This window comes from Stenella coeruleoalba (assembly GCF_951394435.1).
Source record: "Stenella coeruleoalba genome assembly, chromosome: 2".
NCBI classification, from domain to species: Eukaryota; Metazoa; Chordata; class Mammalia; order Artiodactyla; family Delphinidae; genus Stenella; species Stenella coeruleoalba.
The window spans coordinates 83354988-83376175 of NC_137147.1; the positions used below are offsets into that span (position 1 = coordinate 83354988).

The 21188-nt window shown below is 52.8% G+C and overlaps 1 protein-coding gene across 1 annotated transcript in view; it reads right to left on the bottom strand.

Annotated features, from left to right (window-relative positions):
* PLCB2 (phospholipase C beta 2) overlaps window positions 1-21188 on the bottom strand; it is a gene marked incomplete at its 5' end in the record, with an annotated part of 31323 nt that overhangs the window by 9811 nt on the left and 324 nt on the right. Inside the window, 12 exons of the mRNA XM_079913587.1 lie at window positions 108-190; window positions 471-628; window positions 796-942; window positions 1032-1198; window positions 1379-1479; window positions 3853-3928; window positions 4035-4088; window positions 4175-4254; window positions 4380-4520; window positions 5110-5178; window positions 5826-5903; window positions 10000-10163. Coding sequence (XP_079769713.1) covers window positions 108-190; window positions 471-628; window positions 796-942; window positions 1032-1198; window positions 1379-1479; window positions 3853-3928; window positions 4035-4088; window positions 4175-4254; window positions 4380-4520; window positions 5110-5178; window positions 5826-5903; window positions 10000-10163 — 1318 coding nt within the window. The remainder of the gene's footprint in view (window positions 1-107; window positions 191-470; window positions 629-795; window positions 943-1031; window positions 1199-1378; window positions 1480-3852; window positions 3929-4034; window positions 4089-4174; window positions 4255-4379; window positions 4521-5109; window positions 5179-5825; window positions 5904-9999; window positions 10164-21188) is intronic.

Consider the following 21188-nt stretch of genomic DNA (forward strand, 5'->3'; position numbering starts at 1 on the left):
AGAGCCAGAAGGCATGGCTAGAGGCTGGAGACAGTTGTGGGGAGGGCAGCTGCAGGCGGGAGTTGGGGACAGGGTAGAGAATGAGGCTGGATGGCCTGGATACGCACGAGTCCACGTGGTTTTCAAACGACAGGATGACCGGATAAGGGGAGGTCTTAAAGGCACTTTCTGCAATAGCTTCAATTGCTTCCTGGAGGAGAAGGGGACCCCATGGGGAGGTCAGTGCTGTGCCTCCAGGCTTCGCCTCCCTCAACGGCATCCTTCCCCACTCCCCAGTTTCAACACACACGTAGAACTGGAGGGCCACTCTTGGCCCTGTGTCTCTTCTGGTCCTCTCTAGTACCCACACTGGTCCAAGGCCTCCCAGCCATCCCTCCTCTCTGGCCTCACTCCCCCCAACCCCAAAAAGCTCATGGCCCAGGGCCCTCCCCTAGTGCCACTGCCACCAGCCTCCACATGACGAGTCTCGCCTTGAAATAGATGTCTGTGGTCATGGTGAAGCCGTGGGTGATAATGGGCTCCTCGTCAGGGGGCTTCCCCTTCCAGCAGTCCAGCTCTACGCAGCGGCAGCCCGCCAGCAGCACCTGGCGGTACATCTCGGCAGAGGAGAGGCCTGAGAACTGGCCAGCTGAGCCAGAGGAGGGGCGAGGGGCGGGGGCTTCACTCAAGGGCAGTCCAGCTCTGCCCCGCCCCACTCCGTCGTGGGCAGCCTGTGGGCAACCCCTGCAGGGGATTCAGGGGGCAGGAACAGCCCCCGTAAAAGGAGAGGTTGGCAGTGAGGTCGCCAGGGCCCACCTGTCAGGTAGGTGTTGTGGGAGGAGTTGATGAAGTAGTGGTTGAGCGGCTGCGTCATGTCGTGGTGCAGCAGCAACTTGTCCTGGGCCAGCACGCTGTTCTCTGGCCCACAGAGTAACCATACCATGCCCTCGGGGGACAGCTGGCCTGGGGGACGGGGGTGGTTGTCAGGGCAGCAGCCCAGCTGCCAGGACCGGAGAGGACCGTGGAGGGTCAGAAGTTCCCTTAGTCCTCACCCCTCTGCACGTTGATGCCTCTGGGCTCGTACTTGTCGATGAGGCCCTGCACCTGGTCAGGCCGCGCAAGCGGGAACAGCAGGGAGTTGAGCCTGGAGTCCCGCTGTTTCTGGTTGATGAATTTGGCCAGGTGCTCCTTAGTCATGTAGGGTTTGGCCTTGGCGTGGCTGCAGGCCAAAGAGAGGAGCACAGGTCTTCTCTATATCCCCTGGGCTGGGGGCGGGGGTGTGTGTGGTGGGAGCTGGGACAACCCCCTTCTCCAGCGACGCTACCTAATTGTCAGCATGGCAGGTGGGAATTTTAGCCACCACCCCTTCCCCAAGACCAGCCCAGCCCAAGAAGCTCACTAGGAAGTGAAGATCTCATCTATTTCTGGCCGAGGACAAAGGCTCATGAGGAAACTCTTGTAGACGGATTCTGGGAAGTCCTCGGGATTGATGGCATCATTCTGGGGGGATAGAGAGTCACCTGATGACTCCTGCCCCCACCTTCCAGCACTAAGAACCACAGACTAGGCCCAGCCCTGCGCGAGGCGGCTTGGGGAGAGGGAGGGCTCAGGGCAGACAGAAGAGCATCAAGGGCACCCTGAGCCCCCACTTTTCAAGGCCCTGGTTGCTGAGCAGAGAGCATCTTAGCTGGTTTGCTTTGCCCCTGGATTGATACTGGCTAATCTCTTGGCTGGGACAGGATTCAAACTAAGAATGACCAGAACTGGGAAGAAAAGAGCTCAGAAGCAAGCTACTGTACGCTGTTTGCCAGAGCTGTGGGCTATCTTTTTCTTTTTAAATGGAGGATAAGTTTTCAAAAAGGAACAATTTGCATACAAACAATGCACCTCACAACGGAACCCCAAGATGCACGAAGCAAAACTGACAAAACTGAAGGGAGAAATAGACAATTCAACAACAACAGTTGGAGACACCAAAAAGCACAAGGAACGATAACAAAAAATAGACAGATTGGACTTCATCCAAATTAAAAATGTTGCTGTTCCAAAGGATACTGTCAATAAAGTAAAAAGAATGGGAGAAAATATTTGCAAATCAGATATCCAGTAGTAGACGACTTCACACTAAAAGAAAACCCAACTGAACGATGGGCAATGAACTTGAATAGATATCTCTCCAAAGGAGATATGCAAATGACCAATCAGCACATGAAGAGATGCTCAGCATCATTAGTCCTTAGGGAAATGAAAATCAAACCCACAATGAGTGGAATTCCCTGGCGGTCCAGTGGTTAGGACTCTGAACTTCCACTGCAGGGGGCATGGGTCTGATCCCTTGTTGGGGGACTAAGATCCCGCAAGGCAGGTGGCGTGGCCAAAATAAATAAATAAATAACATAAAACCACAATGAGATACCACATCGCACTCACAGGATGACTAAAGTAAAAAGAAGAAAAAGAAGACAGACAATAACAGGTGTTGATGAAGATGTGGAGAAATTGGAACCCTCATACAACGCTGGTGGGATTGTAAAATGGTATAGTCATTTTGGAAAACAGTGTGGAATTTCCTCAAAATGTTAAGTATACGGTTACAATATGACAGAAGAATTCCACCCCTAGCTATGTCCTCAAGTGACTTGAAAACATACGTCCGGACAGAATCGTTCATAGCAGCATTATTCATAATAGCCCCAAAGTGGAAACAACCCAAATGTCCATCAACTGTTGAACAGTTAAACAAAATGTGGTATATCCACACAATGGAATAGCATTCCACAATAAAAAAGGAATGAACTACTGATACATGATACAACATGGATGAAGCTTGAAAACACTGTGCTAAATGAATGAAGGCTGACATCATATTGTATGACTCCATTTACAAGAAATGTCCGGAAGAGACAAATCCATAGAAACAGAAACAGAAAGTAGATTCGGTGGCATTCGGGGTTTCTGTGCCTTTGCATTCCATTCCAGAAAAACCCATCAAATGTTTTCCAGGGTCATTCTGGAAAGCCAACATCAGTCTTAGTTTGGAGCAGAGGCTCTGAGCAGGATAGCTAGACCGAATCTTGGACCCATCAGCTGCAAGCAGAGATGGCTCAACGGCTCCTGCCAGGATGCAGGAGAGCTGATAAATAAGGAGGACTTAGCCAAGGTGGGAACTCGGGAGGCAGGAGAAAAGGAGGGTGGATGTGACAGCCCAAGTTGTGCCCTCAGCAGGAGCCCATTCCCACCCTCTTCCCAACCCCAAGCTTGCATCCCCTGTGACTCATTGCACCGAGGGGTCACCAGCTCCATAGAGTTGAGTGTGGGGGAAGTATTCCTTCTGAGATTCACGTGGACAAGTGATCCATGAGGCCTTAGTTTTATTTATTTATAACATTCCAAATTCTTACCAGGAGAAAAGACTCCGTGGAATCCACAAAGGCACTGGCCAAGGGAGGACAGGGGCCTGAGATCTACCCCCGCCAGGCAGGAACCCTGGCTCAGGGCTGCATCTGCCCAGAGGGCTCCTTTTTGTAAGTCACATAAGGCATCTCATGGGGTGACCCCGCATACGACTTGTAATTAAAAATTACTTGAGTAAAAAGAAAGGAAAAATGTTTTCCTATTGGAACTGAAGGGGTATAGACCAACCTGCTCTGAACCCGGGCACCTCAACCCCCTGCCCCGGTTCTGTCACTGTGCCTTGTATCAGGAACAGGTGGCTTTAGAGTGAACTGACTTTTCGGGCTGTTGGCTGGGACTGAACTGTCATTCCTGCCCTCCGCATCCCCACCAGGCCTGCCCAGGGTGCCCTCCAGTCCAAGGCAACTCAGATGAGAAGGAGAATGCTGGGCGTGGGCTGGAGAGGGGGGAACCACTCACCTTGCCTTTTGGGAGGTGGCAGGCGCTGAGGGCAGCTTCCACCCGCTTGCGGTCAGCAGGAAACATCTGGAAAAAACTGAAGAAGCAGAGAAAAGCACCAGGCCAAGAGAGGGGTCAGGCCTGGAGAGGGAAGGCCTTGGGGAGCTCAGAGGACATGTGGGGAGGGAGGAGGGGAGACTCACTTCTTCACAGGAATCTTTCCTTCAGGGTTGAGCTGCATCTTGAGTTTCACCAGGCTGGTGGGCAGAAGGCAGCCCGTCAAGGCCCGGGCTGACACCCTTAGCCCCACGCGCTCAGGCCAGGCAGGCAGGCAGGCACTTACCTCTTGTCCAGGAAGGTGCTGCGGGAGGCGTTGGCCATCAGCGGGTGCTTGGCCAGAGCCAGGACATCTTCAGCCCAGTCCTGCAGGACCCCAGGGCACAGCAGTCAGGTCCCCAACCACAAAGGTGCCGCCCCACACCGTGGCCCAGGCCCGCCTCTCAGGCTGTCCCAGGTGCCCAGCCCCAGGCCAGGCGCCCCCGGTGCACCTTGCCCACGTTCTCTTTGTAGGAGACGAAGTTATGGAAGGTGAGGTCCACCATGTCGGGGCCAGACACCACGGTGAGCGTCTTCAGCAGGAAGTTGTTGTCAGGAAAGTCCATGTTGAAGACATCCCGGAGCTTCTGGCTCTGTAGCAGGTCGTGACAAGGTTAGGATCAGAGGTGTGTGCCCCCGTCCCTGCCCACTGTGGCTCTCCCTGTCTTTCCCTCTCAGCCACTTGAAATCTGGCCCACGGGGGTGGCATCCCATCCATGCCCATCTTAGGAGCCACGGGAGGGAGAGGCCCACAGGAAGAGATTAACCAAGACTTTGGGGCCTGGGAGTTCTGTGTATTTTGTTTGCCATTTTTCATTTGAAGACAGATTCTTAGTCCCCAGTCTCAGGGAATCCTGCTTTCCACCAATCCCTTCCTCCAATTTTCCTACCAGCATTAGGCAAATATAGGCAAAGCAGTCGGGGTGGAGGGGGAGAGGATGCAAGCAACACCTCCCAGACAGCCTGGGGTGCTCTAGCGGCAGTAGCTGGCCACGCAACATCTCCATCCACTGTGCCCTGATACCAAAGCCCCTTGCTCAGCTCAGGGAGAGACCCTCTGCTCAGCCCACGGACCCTTCCCTGGCTCCAGAGATCAGGCTCCCTGCCCCCACAGGGACTCCTGCCCCAGCCCCGTGGAGCTGGTGGCCGTGCTGAGCCTGGGCTGCTACTGGGCCCACTTACCTTGGGCATCTTGGCAAACTTCCCAAAGCGGGTGTCCCGGATGCTGGTGATATCCAGAAACTCCATCTCCTGGTAGGAGCAAAGACAGGATGCGGACAAAGACCTCAGGTCAAGAATGAAGGGCAGCGAGGAGGGAGCTTCACACCCCTTCACATCTTGGCCAGCTGCCTTCTCTAGATGCCAAGACTGTGGGGCTTCCCAGACCCCAGCCTTCCCTCCTCAGCGATCGGGCTCTCCTTCCTCATGGTGACCCTCCTCCCTTCCTCTCTGGCCACTCCTCCCCTGGCCGCTGGAGTTACTTGGGAGCTGTGACCTCCAGCCTCCCCTCCACCATCCTGGACTCTCCCCATGTTCCGCCTCCCTTCCTTCCGCCCAGGTGCCGAGGACCTTCTCTGATCTCTCTGAGCCCTCAAGTTTACCCAGAACCACAGGCAGGGAATCAGCCTTCAGCAGTAGCTCTAATTCCTTTCTCTCTCTCTCTCTTCAAGGGATGCGAAAGCTGAAGCATCTGGGCCCAAGGCAGCCATGGTTGGAGTGACTGCATCCTCCCTCCCAAAGCAGAGAGCCCCTGCCCACAGGAGATGCCCCCAGAGCCACCCTTCCCGGTCATTCTATCCTCCTGGCATCCACACCTCCACCCCTGTGTCATCGAGAGGCTGCTTGGACTCCATGGAACAGCGGGAGCTCAGGGCCACGGTAGGTAGGGGCTGCCTCACCTTATTCTGATACGTCCAGTACAGGTAGTAGCCCTTGGGATCCACACGGAGGATAACCGGGGAGGCTATTGTTGTTTCCTGCAGAGAGAAGGAGTCAGCTCCCTGCTCTGAGACTTCAGGCCGAGCTTTACGTGGCCCGGGCCAGGGGTTTCAGAGCTCACCGTCTGCCTAGGAGGTGGCCATCCCAGGGATCTGCAGGCATTTCTCTTTGTTCTCCAGAGCTAAGGGCTGGGTGTAAGCCTTAAGAGCTCTGAACCAGGGGTGGGGAGGGGTAGAGGATTGGAGATGGCATTTCTGGAGGAGAAGAGGGTTTCCCCTCTAAATCCCAAATAGAAGATCTCCCTCTAGACCCCAAGCAGGGTCTTGGCCCCCACCTCACCCTATTTTCAAGGCCCACAGCTCAGCCAAAGAGGTAGAATGTCCCTCACCAAGACTCCACGCTACCCCCAGGAGAGCTGAACACGGTGAGAGCTGAGAGCCCAACTCCCGCAGAGCTGCCTAAGCTTCCTGCCTGCCCAGCCCTTCCATCCATGAACCCCACCGCCCCACCCCCCCCCACCCCCCGCTGTCCCAAGTGCCTTCCCACCTCCCAGCCTCAGCACCCAGCCCCTCTTGCCTAAAATACCATCAAAGACTAGCTTCTGCAGAGCCTTTCCTGAAGCATGCTGCAACAACAGGGCGGGGGCTGGTTCTCAGACCTGGAAGCCCCTCCAGGAAATCCCCAAGGGGCTCACGGACTCCCGGGAAACGAGCCTGTACTAGACCGTGAGCTGCATGCGCCATGTTTGCCGAAGGAGCAGGTGAACGAGAAATGAACTCGCTTCTGCGTTCCTGCTCCACTCACAGAGCACACAGCCTACCTTTTGTTTTAATGGTCTTTGTATGCACAAATAACAAGATACTAAAATCGAAGTTTCCCACCAGGCATGGTAGTTGGCTGCACACCAGACCAGACCAAATGCAGAATTTACAAAGGAAATGGCCCAGAAAAAGGTTCCCAGATTAGGGGCAGTTAGGATATGGGGGGAAAGAGAATACTGTGTGAGGAACCTCATTTTGGAGAAAGCTGTGTTGTGAGCTCCCTTCCCTTCCTTCCCCGAAGGGAGGGTTGGGGTACCTGACCCCTCACCTTAAGCTCGCACTTGGAGAGCTGTTGTCACCCCTGCCGTTGTGGTGCATGACAAACTGGGGTCTGACTCCTGCCCAGGAAACTGAGCGGGTGAGAGAGATGCTGGTGTGCTAGGTGAGCCCGAACCCCCAGGGTCTGTGGGGCAATGAACCCGTGAGTATTTTCTGGGTCCAGAGTGGGCCTGTGGGAGAAAGGGGCAAAGCCGAAGGTGCAGGAAGCTGAGGGTGGTAACTGGATTCTCCGGGGCTAAAGAAGTAATTTGAAGTGAGCTCCTGAAACAGAGATGGCAGGAGGACCCTAAATAAGGGATCCCCAGCTCAGGGGGAGGGTCTCCTAAGGATTCTCAAAAATGCGCCTGAGAGAAAGCAGAAGCCTTACACTTCCGCCAGGCCCACTTCGTGATAGCAACTGCTCCGTGAAGAACTTTGGTACCTCTTTCCCTCCTTCCTCACTGTACCCCACCCCTCGTGGGCATAGAGGAAGATCAGGGAATCCTCCCACAGGCCTTTCCGCAGGGCCTGCAGCCCACCTGAAACCATTCTTGGAGGTGGGGCAGAAGATGTCATTCTAAATTAAGACTGGAGTTTTGAGTTATAACTAGTTTCTGAAGGTAGACTGGGCTTTGTGAGGAAACGTGTCCTAGGCTTGTCTATTCCCCAGGAGAAAATGGAACGTCTCATGACGGGCTCAGTTTCCTTCCATGGGTCATAGGGGAGCTTCTCCCACAGAATACATTGGAAACGGGCTGTGGGACACGACAGTGAGCTGGGATTTGATTACATCCTGTACATTGTGCTTATCCAGTACCCAGGTCATCTGCCTACAGGGCCAAAGGCAGTCTGAGAGCAGAGCCTCGTCTGGCAGGTGCGTGTGCCCCGTGACGGGGAAGGTTCCTGCTCGTGGGAGGCAGGATCCAGGACCCTGCAGTGCCCTGCCTTGGGGAGGGCAGCGGGCCTGCCAGGTACACAGATGCTGGCTTGCAGAGAAGGCCACATAGCGCGGCCCCATCCCTGATGACCCTCTGCCCAGTCAGGTTACACGCACTTCCCAGAGGAAGGGAGAGAGGCCGCTTCACTTTTCATTCTGAGCCACTTCCCTCATTCCACAGGCTCCTGGGACGTGGCTCCACCATGCTGCAGTGACCACACCACTCGTGGGGAAGCAGAAAGTCTCTCACCACAGGCCCACTCCCCATAGCCATGGCAACCAGATTACTCAGCCTAGCCCAGCCCCAAAGGCCTGAGAGCCTTAACTCACAGACTCAGAGCCCCCTCATCCCACCTGTAAGGAGGAGGAACCAGCCCTAAGGGCCCTTCCTCCCCCGCCCCCCCCCGCAGCCAGTCCAGAGACTTCAGGTTCCCTTCCTGGGAGCAGCCAGTGCTGACTCTCACGCTGGGCCAGCCCAGCAGTCTTACCGCCCTGGAGGAGGGGCCCCAAGTTGTTCCTCTCACCCGCCCAGGAGAATCCCTGGCCTGTGGCAACACACACATCTTCAGGCTCCGGGAGGACCAGAGGCTGGGAAGCAGGCCCAGTTTGGGTAGCAGCAGACACAGTGGAGACAGAGGTGCAGGGCAAAGTGTGGTTTCCCCTTCCCTGCAGACGGGCCGGCGTCAGGGAGCCAGGCCGAGAGCAGCTGGCGGAAGCAGAAGTCTATCCGTTCCCTCCCAGGCCCCTGGGAGGAGAGCCTCCAGTTCTCCCTTGGGGTCCAGGAGCCTTTCGTGGCCACCTCACAGCAGCTGGGGGAGAGCAGGGCATCCCAGGGACAGGGCCGGGGCCAGGTGGGGAGGGGTGAGGATTCCAGTCCAGGCGTCCGTCTGGGGCTGGAATGGGCTGTCTGCTGGGAGTAGGGGCCTGGCTCACCTCTGCTGCTGGCCCTGCCTCAGCTCTGGGACACCTTTCCTCCCACTGCCCAGACTGGGAGCAACACACCCTTCTCTTCTTGGGGGCTTTGGGGAAAGACAGACCCAGACCCAGAGAAATTTCCTCCTATGACCACCCAGGCAGCCATCGTCTTCCCACATCCAGACACAGAGCCTTAGCCCCAGCAGCCCAGGGACACAGACTGGGGGCACACACCCTCCCGCCCAGGTTTGTTTATCTGGGTAGTTGTGTCAGCTGCCTGGCCAAGCAACACAGGCGCCTGAGTCCTGGCAGACATAAACCAAGCCAGCCCCCCTCCCACCCCGGCAAAGCCCCAAGCAGGGCGGCCGCCACCCCTGCAGCCCTCCGCCCAGTCCCACTCACATCATCCCATCTGATGAAGCGCTCCCCTTGGCTCAGATAGGCCTTCACCCCGGGGGGTTGCAGGACAGGGTTAAGCAGAGACATAGTGCCAAGCGTCCGTCTTAGGAGAGGCTGGGCAGGCACAGCGCGCAGACGGAGGGGAGGAAGGAGGGCGGGCGGGGCTGGGGGGAGACTAGCTGGGCTCACATGGCACCCGCCCCAGCTAGTCCGGAAGTCTGGGCGCTCTTACAGCCCGCGGGGGGCAGTAGCTGGGTGCAGAGCTGAATGCTTCGGCCAGAGGCCCATCTGCCTTTCAAATCAACCTCGTCCCGCCCGCCCGCAGTGGGGGGCTGTGGTCACTGCTCCTGCCCAGGGAGGCCGGGCTCCCCTCCGCAAAGCCCCCCGCCCTCACCCGGTGCCTCAGCACTTCCTGCTCAGGGCTTCCTTCTCTGTGCTGCTCAAGAAGCAGGTCCCGAGGCCTGGCCGCCCCGAGCAGGGGCCTCTCCGTCCCAGGGGTCATCCCTGGTCAGATGTGGGAAGGGGCCAGCTGGGGATACTGCTGCCCAGGTGGACACTGAGGGGGGCGAGCGAGGAGCTCACGAGGGGAAGGGACCCCCACAGAGGTGGGGTCCGGAGCACAGGGGTCACTCTCAGAGGCCGAGGAGCCTGGGACCACCCTGGAGGTGGGAGTTGAGGGAGAAGCAGGGTCCAGCTGGGACTGAGCATTTTGAATAAGCAAAGTTTGCTGAACACCCAGCCCCTCCTTCTCGGTGCTTCCTCCCCATGAAAATGAGGTGCAAGTGAGGCAATCGTGCCCCTCACCCGCATCACACGTGACTCCCTCCTCTTGGCCTTCCGGACCTGGACGAGGCCTGAAACCTCACTGACCAGCCGCCACTCCACACACCGCTGCTTCAAGCACCCCTCAGCCACCAGCCTCCACCTTGCTGTCCTGCCAGGCTCCCTCCTCTGCCCTGTGCCGGGGCCTGTGGGAGAGAATGCTTGGGGCTGGAGGGCTGCTCTCAGGGGCCTCAGCTTGCGGTGCTGCTCAGGGCTTATGGCCCTAACTCTGCTCCGGCCCAGGGCCCGGCCCGGGAGCTCAGTCACAGCCCAGTCCAGCCTAGCCCACTTCCTCTTGCCTAATCTGCTCTCATCACCCTTCTTAACCCAGCTGGGGGAGCCGAGAGCTCTGCCCCGGACTTCCTTCCCCTCTCAGGGCCCGGCTTTCTGTTCCAGGTCCCACCGTGGACATTTGTGCCACCCCCTGACAACAACGGGACCCTCACCCAGGCCCTAGAACTGCCTCTGATGGCCAGTCCGGCCCAAGGCAGGAGGATGGGGGCCTCTAGGGGTTGGAGCTGAGGGGGTTCCTAGCACAAAAATAAGCCCTGGAAAAATGATTCTAAGACCACTGGGGTGGATCCTGGAGCAAGGCCTGACTGAACCTGTGGAAACAGCTTGGGAATCCTCCATGCTGCCATGCCCTGTGCCCTCAGGACTCAGCCGCCCTCCCCTCCCTCCAAGCCCTGCTGTCTCTCATCTCTCCTCCCTCATCCCTCCAGCCTTGGACCCCTCTGGGGGCCCCCCTGGCATCTCCTGCTCTTCCGATTCCCTTCCTGGGATCAGGTTCCCTCTCTGTCTGTTTGAATGCATTTTGCAAGGGAAATCCCTGTCCCTTCCCAAAGCCCCTGCACCTGTCACCTGCAGCCGGCCCTGCTCCTGTACCCAATTCCTCCCTCTGGTCCACCCTGCAGCCTTCTCTCTACTTTGGGCCTGGAAAGACAATCCCCTCTCTCTCCCTCAGCATGGGGATGGGGTAGGTGGAGGCGCTCTCATTTCACAGGATTGGGGGCGCCACAAGGAAGGCAAGGATTTCAGGGCTCTTTACTCTTTTACCCTTTCTATCTCCGGCTTTGAAGTTTGAGGCTCTGAATCCACAGAATAAAGCCTCACCCATCTTTACCCAGTGATGACACTGCCTGGACCCTGTTCTTGAGACCCCCAACTGTAGCTTCGTCTGTCCTCGCCTGCCCACATCCTGCAAAGCAGCCCTCAGAATGCAAGAAATCCAAGCAGCAAAGGGAGCTGGGAAAACCTTCATCCAACAGGGATATTTTTCTTTTAAAAATACATTTAGGTTTTTTTAAATGTGAATTGACAAAAATATTGTGTAAATAATGGTAGACTGGATACAGAGAAAATCAGAGAGATCACATGAACACACAGTTTGGGAGACTGGCTCCTGGGCTGAGCTGAAAAGAGGGCGCCTCAGACAGTCTGCCAATCTCATCCCCCCCCCCCACCCCCGAGGCAGAAGGTGAAGGGCGAGGATGCCCCCTGCTGGGCGCACTGGAGAGCACGTGCCTCCTGGGGAAAGGCTGGGAACCCCGAAGGCAGACCCTTAGGGAAGTTGCCGCTGGGTCTGGATCAGTTGTGAAGATGGGTATGCTGGAGAGTTTGGCATGTCCGAGCTTTGGGCCAAGAAGGTCGTGCTGTCTCCCAGGGAGATACTGGTGGCCTGGAGCCCCGGGGGCAGGTCCCGAAGTCACTTGCTCACTTGGCACCTCTTGCTTTTTGGTTTCTCAACCTGTTCTTCAGAGAAGTTTAGCGGTGGAAGTTGAACTCAGATCTTTGGGTGGCCCAGTTACCAGACAAACAAGAGAGTCAAATGAGGTGGGTTTCTTACCTGATGCCAGCAGTGGGGTTCAGAAGCCCGGAGGCCTGTTGAGTGTCTTAGGCCAGTGGCTAGTTTACTTCTGGAATGAAGATTGGCTCAGATGTTGCATCCTCAAAGATCTGTTTCCTAGTCGGGCACAGGGAGCCAGGCTGGGCTCACTACTCTATGAACCCAGCCACTTATTAGCTGGTTTATCTTGTAACGGTCCCGTGCCTCAACTTTCTTACCTGTAAGATGGGGATAATTATGCCTCACAGGACTCTATAAGAATTAAATAATATAATGGATGTAAAGTACTTAATACCCAGCCTGCACATGAGCTCAATATTATTATTACTTGTTAGCAGACGCTGACAGGAGAAAAGCAGTTTCTTATTACTTCCTCCTCGGTGTATATTGCTATTCTTTCCACAACTATCTTCACTGACTTGCTCTTTGGGTTTTTTGTGGGGTTTTTTCCAGCAGTTTGTGTGGATCAGGGCCTGGACCCACCTTCCCAGGGCAGGCTGAACTAGGGGTGCTCCTGAAGCAGGCTGTCCCCCAAGCAGCCTGAACTCGTGAAGTCACATCACGGGCAAACGCCAACCTCCCACCACCTCCACACCATCACAGCTGATGAGGCGGGCGTGACAGTGAAGACCAGGAGGTGTCCATCAGTCCGGCTGTATGTTCAGCTGCAGCTCCAGATCCAGCCACCCTCTGCATGCTGAGAGCTGAGTGTGAATGCAGGCAAGGACAAGGCTGGGTAGCAGGTGCTGAGGCTGTAATCCCTTAGGGGAAAAGGACAGGCGATCAAGAGTTCTCTGCAGAAACCCAGGAGGAAGACGTTGCCTGTCCTCCCATGCCAACCCCTCCTAGAATCATAGAAGGAACCATCCTGGACTTAGAAGTGGAAAAGAATCAGTCCCATATGTGTTTCCCTTTGAAGTATCATTTTGGATCAAACTTACCTGGAGGTGTAACTAGGGGAACACTGGATCCGTCCTCAAGAGACCTAGATTTTACTCTCAACCAGAGCAAAGTTTAGCTGTGAGATCTTGGCAAGTTACCTGAGCTCCCTGATCTGTTAAGTTTTTGATCATTTCCAAGATTCCTTCCAGCTCTAAAAATCTCTGTCCCATCAGAAGGACCAGCCTTGTCACTTTCTCTGAGAGATGACAAACCTAGAGATGAGAGCTGAAGATGGCAGGAAAAGGATCGGCTCTTCCCCCTACCGGGTGTTCTTGGACACATTACTCGTCTTCTCTGCCTCTGTTTATCTGTCTGTGAAATGGACCCATTTTCATAAGTGTGATGGAAATAAGTTAGACAGCATCCTTCTCCAGGTGTGCATTGCACATAAGGAGTGCCCTCAGAATTGATTGATCGCTTCCCTCCTTACTCCCGTCCTGGTCCATCTGTTTATCAGGACCTGGGCAAAGCCACAGTGAACCGGCCCCTCAACTTTGTGAATAGCAGGAAGCCAGTGAGGATAGGGGAGGTGTTGAGAGACAGACTCAGGATCCCAAAACATCCTAACCTGCTGGAGCAACAGCCTGAACTTCACAAGGTAAAATGAACAGGGCTTAACTGAGAGATCCGGGCTTGGCTCCAAGGCACCGACTGTACAAGGACAGGGTGGGGAAGTAGCGGCTTAGCAGAAGCATGTGTGAATAAAACTGAGGGTTTTCACCGACAGCCAGCTTCATATGAGTCAAACGAGAAGGCTGCCAAAGAAACGGACAGACTCTTAGGCTGCTGAATTAAAGCGGAGTACTGAGCCCAGTGACTGTCCATCTTGATATCAATCAGAATCGCCTGGGAAGCTCTGGTAACACTGGATGCTCCTTGCTGTTCCCAGACCCTCTGATTCAGGACCTGGGATGGGTAGGTGGGGAGAGGGGAAGGAAGTGAGGTGTTTGGATTTCCAAAGAGCTTCAGTCTTGGTTCCAGTGTGCAGCCAGGGCTCTAGAACCAAGGAGGAGTCAGTCGCATTCTCATTCTTGGCGTGTCAGACCACATCTAATGCACTCGGGGACTTCGGTCTCGGTGGCTTTATCATGGGGAAATGCACAAGCTGGAGGGCGTTTGGTGGAAGGTGGCCAGGATGTAGGATGCACCTGACATTCTGTGAGGGCTGGTGGAGGGAACCACAGCATGGACATAAAGGTGGTCCGGCGGTCCACCTTCAAATGGATAAGACTTGTTCACGTGGGTCCTAAAGGTTGGAATCTTAGGTGACTGAGGTGACTGTCTTAGGTCAGGTTTCTCATGAAACGTTATGAAACAGAGATTTGCTTCTTGTGGGAAGTTTATTGGGAAGTGCTCTCAGAAACAACACATCTGAGGGAGTGAAGGAATCAAGACTGAGCAGAGGAAGAAATTGATCAAGGATGCAGTCACAACAAAGGACGCCTCCACAGGGAGCTCGGGGGTTGGGATGACACCAGAGCTGCCCCAACTGAAGTTGAACGCCCCACCCCCACCCGGCACATGGACTAGGCAGATTATCCCTCATGAAGTCAGGCAAGGCAGCTCCCTTTGAAAGCTGACGGAAATGCCCAGGGAGAGACTCAGCTGTGAGCGTTCAGCAGCCAATACTCCTAGCAACTTGGGGATAAGCTTCTTGGTCCCAGAGGCAGGATCTGGGTGGTGCACCATAGCAACCATGACAGTACCCCCTTTGCACAGCCTGGAACTCTTTGCATCATATGGTAAGCACCCTCTGCCTGGGAATAGCCCCTCCAGAATTCTAGTGGTTGTTTCCTCTGAGAAACTTATAGGAAGGTAAGTAGGTTGAACTTAGCCCTCACTACTGAAGCTTGTCTTGGTGTCACACTGATATTCAGCATCCCTCCATTACCCATTCTAGATTCTCTTTACCTTCAGCTTATACCTCTCCTGGTCTAGGTGGCTTACCTGGTGGGGTGACTCAGATCCTCATTCCCCAAGGAGTCTGAGCTCCTAACCACCATGCCCTTTTCAAGCCATGCTGCTGAATTTGTCCACTTACTATCAAAATTGGGCAAGGGAGTACCAAGAGACACCCTAGAGGATCGCCTGGGTGCCAAACATCTTCTTCCCTGACCCCATTATATAGCAGCAGCCCTATCTCTTCCCAAGGATCAGGGTCAAGTACCCCTGGCAGGAAGCGACTCTTTTTTTTTTTTTTTTTTTTTTTGCCTGCTGGTGTCTTGGTACAAGGAATCTAAAAGGCAGGAAGCAGCCACACTTAAAGTTGATGGGATCCTTTTTCTGTGCCCTCGTGGAAGTGTTCCACCTCTGGGAACTAGATTCTCTAAACCCAGAGATCCTAGAACTGTAGGAATAGGAACCATGAGTCCCCCCCAGAGGATCACTGGGAGAGATGGTGAGTGGGGTTATTCCTACTTCAACCCCTTGTTTATTAGGCTTTTATATTCTACCTGTTGGTCATAGCACCATATTATAGTTATTGAATAGGGTACATACTTCATCCTGGAGCACGGTGTCCCATCATCTCTAAAACAGTGCTTCAGCTGCACCTTTGAAAGGCTTTTCTTTCACTCTATCAGCTCTATTCACCAGTGGATAGCGATGAATGTGATAGGCCCAGAAGATTCTACGACCGTGTGCCCATTCTTTTGCTGTAAAGTGGGACTTTTGGTCTGACGTAATGTTATGTGAGATCCCATATCTGTGAATCAAACACTCTTTAAGCTCTCAGAGAGTGGTGCTGGTTGAGGCCTTTAGCAGGAAAGAAAAAGCCGTCCAGAATACATGCTGATTCAAGTCAAGATGAATCATCGAGCCTTCCCGATTAGAACAGGTGCAATGTAGTCACCTTGTTACCAAGTACCATCAGATGTTGGTAGGTTGGAGATTTGGCAGCCTTGGTGAGCGGGAGCCCATTCTGCTGGGTGCACCCCTGCCGCCATACACTATATGCCTATGTGTAGCCTCCATCTGTGGCAACATGACCACTTTTCCATGTGCCAGTTGGGCCAGCACAAGTGGTAGATGACAGAGGCTGGCTAATGTCAACTGGCCAAGTCATTCTATCTACGTGGCTATTTAGCCTCTCCTCCATGGTGGATGCTCTCGGGTGGACATTAACATGCAATGTATAGATCTTCACACTTTGTATCCACTCCCGTAGATACATCCACGTGCCTCTTCTTCTTCCCAATTTCCCACTGTTTCCCTTTCTAGGCCTCTAACCAACTCATCAAGCCGTTTTCTACAGCCCATGAGCCTGTACATATTTTTATGTAGGGCCACTCGACCAGGCAGCCATGATGATGAGTCAGGTCTCCAGATATCAGTGTCAACTCAGACACGGCATGACCTTAAAATGTTTGGCTATTCCACTTTCCCCACTGTACAGTTACCCAAGTAAATGGCCATAGGTCCCTTTGGGGAAGGAGTAGAAAATCATTACTGTATTGCCATAGTATTACAGAAGCCTTCCTCCTGGAGACCCAACCTCTCCTTCAGTCAAAGGGTTCTGGATCTGCCACTTGCCAATGCAGGGGACACGGGTTTGAGCCCTGGTCCGGGAAGATTCCACATGCCGCGGAGCAACTAAGCCCGTGCACCACAACTACTGAGCCTGTGCTCTACAGCCCATGAGCCACAACTACTGAGCCTGCGTGCCACAACTGCTGAAGCCCATGTGCCTGGAGCCCATGCTCCACAGCAAGAGAAGCCACCATAATGAGAAGCCAGCGCACCGCAATGAAGAGTAGCCCCCGGGGCTTCCCTGGTGGCGCAGTGGTTGAGAGTCCGCCTGCTGATGCAGGGGACACAGGTTCGTGCCCCGGTCCGGGAAGATCCCACATGCCGCGGAGCGGCTGGGCCCGTGAGCCATGGCTGCTGAGCCTGCGCGTCCTGAGCCTGTGCTCCGCAACGGGAGAGGCCACAACAGTGAGAGGCCCGCGTACCGCAAAAAAAAAAGAGTAGCCCCCACTCGCTGCAACTAGAGAAAGCTCATGCACAGCAATAAAGACCCAACGCAGCCAAAAATACATAAAAATAAAGTAAGTAAATTAAAAAAAAAAAGTGTTCTAGATCTGAAAATTGAGTCAGGTCTGGAAACCAGACAAGGTATCGTGACTTTTTATTTGAGCAACTGTCACCAACCTCCTGATCTTTCATTCCTGATTTCTTTTCATTGTACAGCTCAGCAATTCTGTGTGTGGTCTGCAGATCGCTGGGGGGCCCTGAGACCATTTCAGGTATTTCACAATGTCAAATCTTTGCATAATAATACTAAGACATTATATGCCTTTTAAACTGTGTTGACATTTGCACTGATGGTGCAAACACAATGTTGGATAAAATTTCTGGCACCTTATCAAACCAAGGCAGTGGCACTAAACTGTTCTGGTAGTTCATTGTAAAAAAAGAAGGAAGGAAAAAGAAAAAAGAAAGACAGGACAGAGGGAGGGAGGAAAGGGGAAGGCAGGAAGGCAGGAAGGCAGGAAGGCAGGAAGGTAGGAAGGAAGGAAGGAACAAAGGGAGGAAGGGAGGGAGGAAGAAAGGGAGGAGTCAGTTTCACTTAAGAATGTCCTTAATGAATTTAACAAAATTTAAAATTTGTTAAATTTTATTAAATCATAACCCTTAAAAACATGTCTTTTTAATATTCTCTGTAATTAATTAGAAAGTACCGTACTGCACCCAGAAATATAATGGTTCTCTCAAGAAAAAGCAATTGTGCAATTGAGTATGAGCTAAACTAGCCATTTTTTTCACTCGACAAAATAACTGACAGGTAAACTATGGTCATTCAGACTTGGTTATCTGGCAGGTATTTTCTCAGATTCAAACCAAGTAGGCCTGTGACTTTGAGGAAAGCAACTGATAGTATTTTTTGCCAATGATACAATTTGAGCTTTCAAATGAAAATTAGAATTTTAGGAAACTTGTATGCACTATCATGAACTTGACAGATTCCCAATACTTAAAACTTTTCCTGATGATACTAACAAATATGATTTTTAGTATTGTATAATGAATTGTATCAATATTTGAAAGATCTGTATAATTCAATGAACCAATATTTTCCAAATGACCAAAGGATGTTACAAAATCATGCATAGGTAGAAGAGCTGTTCAGAATGCAAGGTAGATCAATAGATTTTAATATGATTGAGTACAAAAAGTTCACTGACATAGTTTCATATTCTACATTACAACTACCATTTAAGAAAATACTCCTTGTTGAATTTTGGTGTAGTATCAAAGGAAAATGCCCACAGTTAGCTGAAAAGTCTATTAAAATGCTCCTCTCTTTTCCAACTGTTAATACATATATTCATGAGACTGGATTTTCTTCACATATTTTAACCAAAACAACATATTGCCACCCAAAGCAGATATGAGGATCCAGCTGTTGTCTATAAAGCCACATTTAAGTGACTTGCGAAAATGTGAAAAAAAAGGCACTCTTCCCACTAATTTGCCCCAGAGGTGCTATGACCTTTTAACCATCTGCATAGCTCTACTGTCAGGACCCTCCCCCTGACACTGCGACTTGCTGCTTATTACAATAGTATGCCAATCTCTGGCTTCTATCATTTTGCAGTCCTAACATCCCCATTGCTATTAGGGAGCCAGTTCTGTTTTGGCCTCTTGCTGTCAGCCCTGGCCTGCGTAGGATAGCCAAAACTCAGCTTCTCACCAATGCACTCCTCTTGGCTTTGATAACCAGAGTATCCTCTGGGCCCTCCTGCAGAACTTAAGTGGGTTTCTGATCTTACATAGAATACCCACTAGAGCATGCCCACTTCTCTGAGCGTTTTGAACCCTTCTTCCATCTTCTGCCATGGTACTTCTGGTATTTCCATTTCACTTGGTGAGCCTGTCTCCCAGGATCCTTGTCAGGATGTTAAATCCTGTTTCATGGGAGAGTGTTCCCATATCAATAAACTCCCCCTCATTCAACTTAGTATTCACCTCCCCCTCGATCCAGCCAATACATCCTCTCCTGCTCCTGCCAGTACATACTAGCTACTTCCGCAGCTCCTTGGGGATAGAGCCCTCCTCCTTCCCTAGCAGGAACCCTGCACATCTCTGGCTGGGTTGTGTTGCAACTTGGCCCTATTTATTGGTCTTGTAGGCCAAGAGAGAGTTACAGCTTCCTTTGGTGCCTGAGGGCAATTCTCAGGGACAGTGGCAAGCTGTGAGCCATTAGTAGCCAACATTCCTAGCAGCTGGAGGAATGAGAACCTCCATCCTGAGGGTGATGTGCGTGGTATTCCCAATATCCACTACAGAGACAAAGTTCAGCTCTGCCAGTGAGGCAGAGTAGAACAGGGATCGGTATCTAATGCTCTAGAGTCATAAAGACTGAGGTTTGAATTCTATCTAGCTATGTGACCTTGGGCAAGTTACTGAACTTTTTTTTTTTTTTTTTTTTTTTTTGCGATACGCGGGCCTCTCACTGTGTGGTCTCTCCCGTTGCGGAGCACAGGCTCCGGACGCACAGCCTCAGCGGCCATGGCTCACGGGCCTAGCCGCTCCGCGGCATGTGGGCACGGACCAGGGCACGAACCCACGTCCCCTGCATCGGCAGGCGGACTCTCAACCGCTGCGCCACCAGGGAAGCCCTACTGAACTTTTTTGAGGCAATTTCTTCATCTCTAAAATAAAGATAAATAGTAACTACCTGATAGATTGTTGTAAGACAAATGAGACAAGGAATGTAAGTGCTTAGCATGGTGCCTAGCACATAATAAAGGTGTGGATGCTGTTACAATTGGTCAGAACTGCTGCTGTTACAATTGGTCAGAACTTTCCGAAGCCTGAAAGGGCTGCCTTAGGGAGCAGACAATAACGTACACCAACATGGAGGGTCTTTTAGCTAACGCTGGAGAGTGCTCCATAGGGATGCTGTGGGGAAGGTTCTAGGGTCCATGAGGGTATTTACAAAAGAGGACCTTTTGGGCCCATTCTATCCCCAAGCTGCCTTGATTCTCTGCTCTGACTCTGCCTACCCTTAGTCCCGGAGAGGCACTTAGAGAAGCACATTCACTTTCAGGCCACCAGGGGGCCGTTTAGTTGCCTGCAACAGGAATACACTAATGGTTTCTTAATGGCTCAGGCACCAGGGAGAACAGCCTCAATTATATCTGAAAGCATTTTGAGTTCCTAGGGTAAAAGACACTATGTAAATCCAGATAATAAATACGGCTTATTGATGACAGGTTAAAGAATCTGGCACTGTTAAGTTTGGAGAAGAATAGGGTGAGAGGAATTGAATAGGGGCTTCAAGTATATCTATTCTTCAGTATTGAAAAAAGTGACAGGCTGTTTTCCTACTCCGCTGGGAGCCAAGCAAGAAGAAAGAAGTTTAATTTGCAACAGAAGAAATTCAGAGTGCATTCAAGGAAGCAGGTGGAAGGAGGCTTTGGGTTGGCCTCACCTGGAATCTTTTAAGAATAATTCACCTTGGTACAGCTGGTATGATCAGTCCTGCCAGGAAGGCCAGAGAGTAAGGTGGAGAGAGAGTTCAACATCCAGAGGCAATTCAGGGATTTTGACTTAACAGGTCGCCCTGCTAGACAGGCTCTGGCCACCCTGGCAGCAGGTTGGGGAAGGAGTGGTTGTCTTTTCCCCATCAGACTCCAGAAGGCAATACGCACTCCAAACTTTCAATGTCCTTAAAATCTCTCAGAAAGTAAAAAGGCAGCCTGTTCTTGGAAATAAGCATCCAGTTGGCCATTGCTAGTGGCAGACTCGCACCTGAGCTTCAGGAGTCAGGGGCTGGGCTATGGGCCTGGAGTTCCAGCCCTGATCAACACACTCAGCTCTGGTAGCCACTTGACTTCTGTGCAGTGGGGGAGGCAGGGCAGCAGTGATGGGGTGGGGCTTCTTCATCGGGGGGCATGGTGTCTGGAAGCTAAGAGTTCCTGTGGAGGAGGGGAAATGGAAAAGGCAGAGATGGTCCAGCCCCACACAGTCTGAAGCCAGGAGTCAGGAGGGGTGGTTCGCCCACAGAACCCAATTAGGACCGACCTAATTGGGCTCTCTCCCCCCCACCAAGGCAGTCTCCCACACCCACTGAGATACCCAGGAGGTCCACACACCCAGCTGTGGGAACACAGGAAGTAGAACTCAGGGAGGAGAGAACCAGAAATTCTAGAAAACCTCATAGACAGGGAATGGGGAGGAGAGAAGCCAAAAGAGAGGAGGGCTGAAGGAGGGGGAAGGCACAGGGTAAGCGGCTACTGAGAGCCCGAGCTTGGAGGAGTTCGTCAGCACCTAAACGAGGGACGACAAGCCTCACTTGGGAAGGATGGCAGGGCAACAGCCGCCCAGGCTCTGAGACCCGGAGAGGATCAGAGAAGGCAAAAGCCCTGTACTGTAAGCC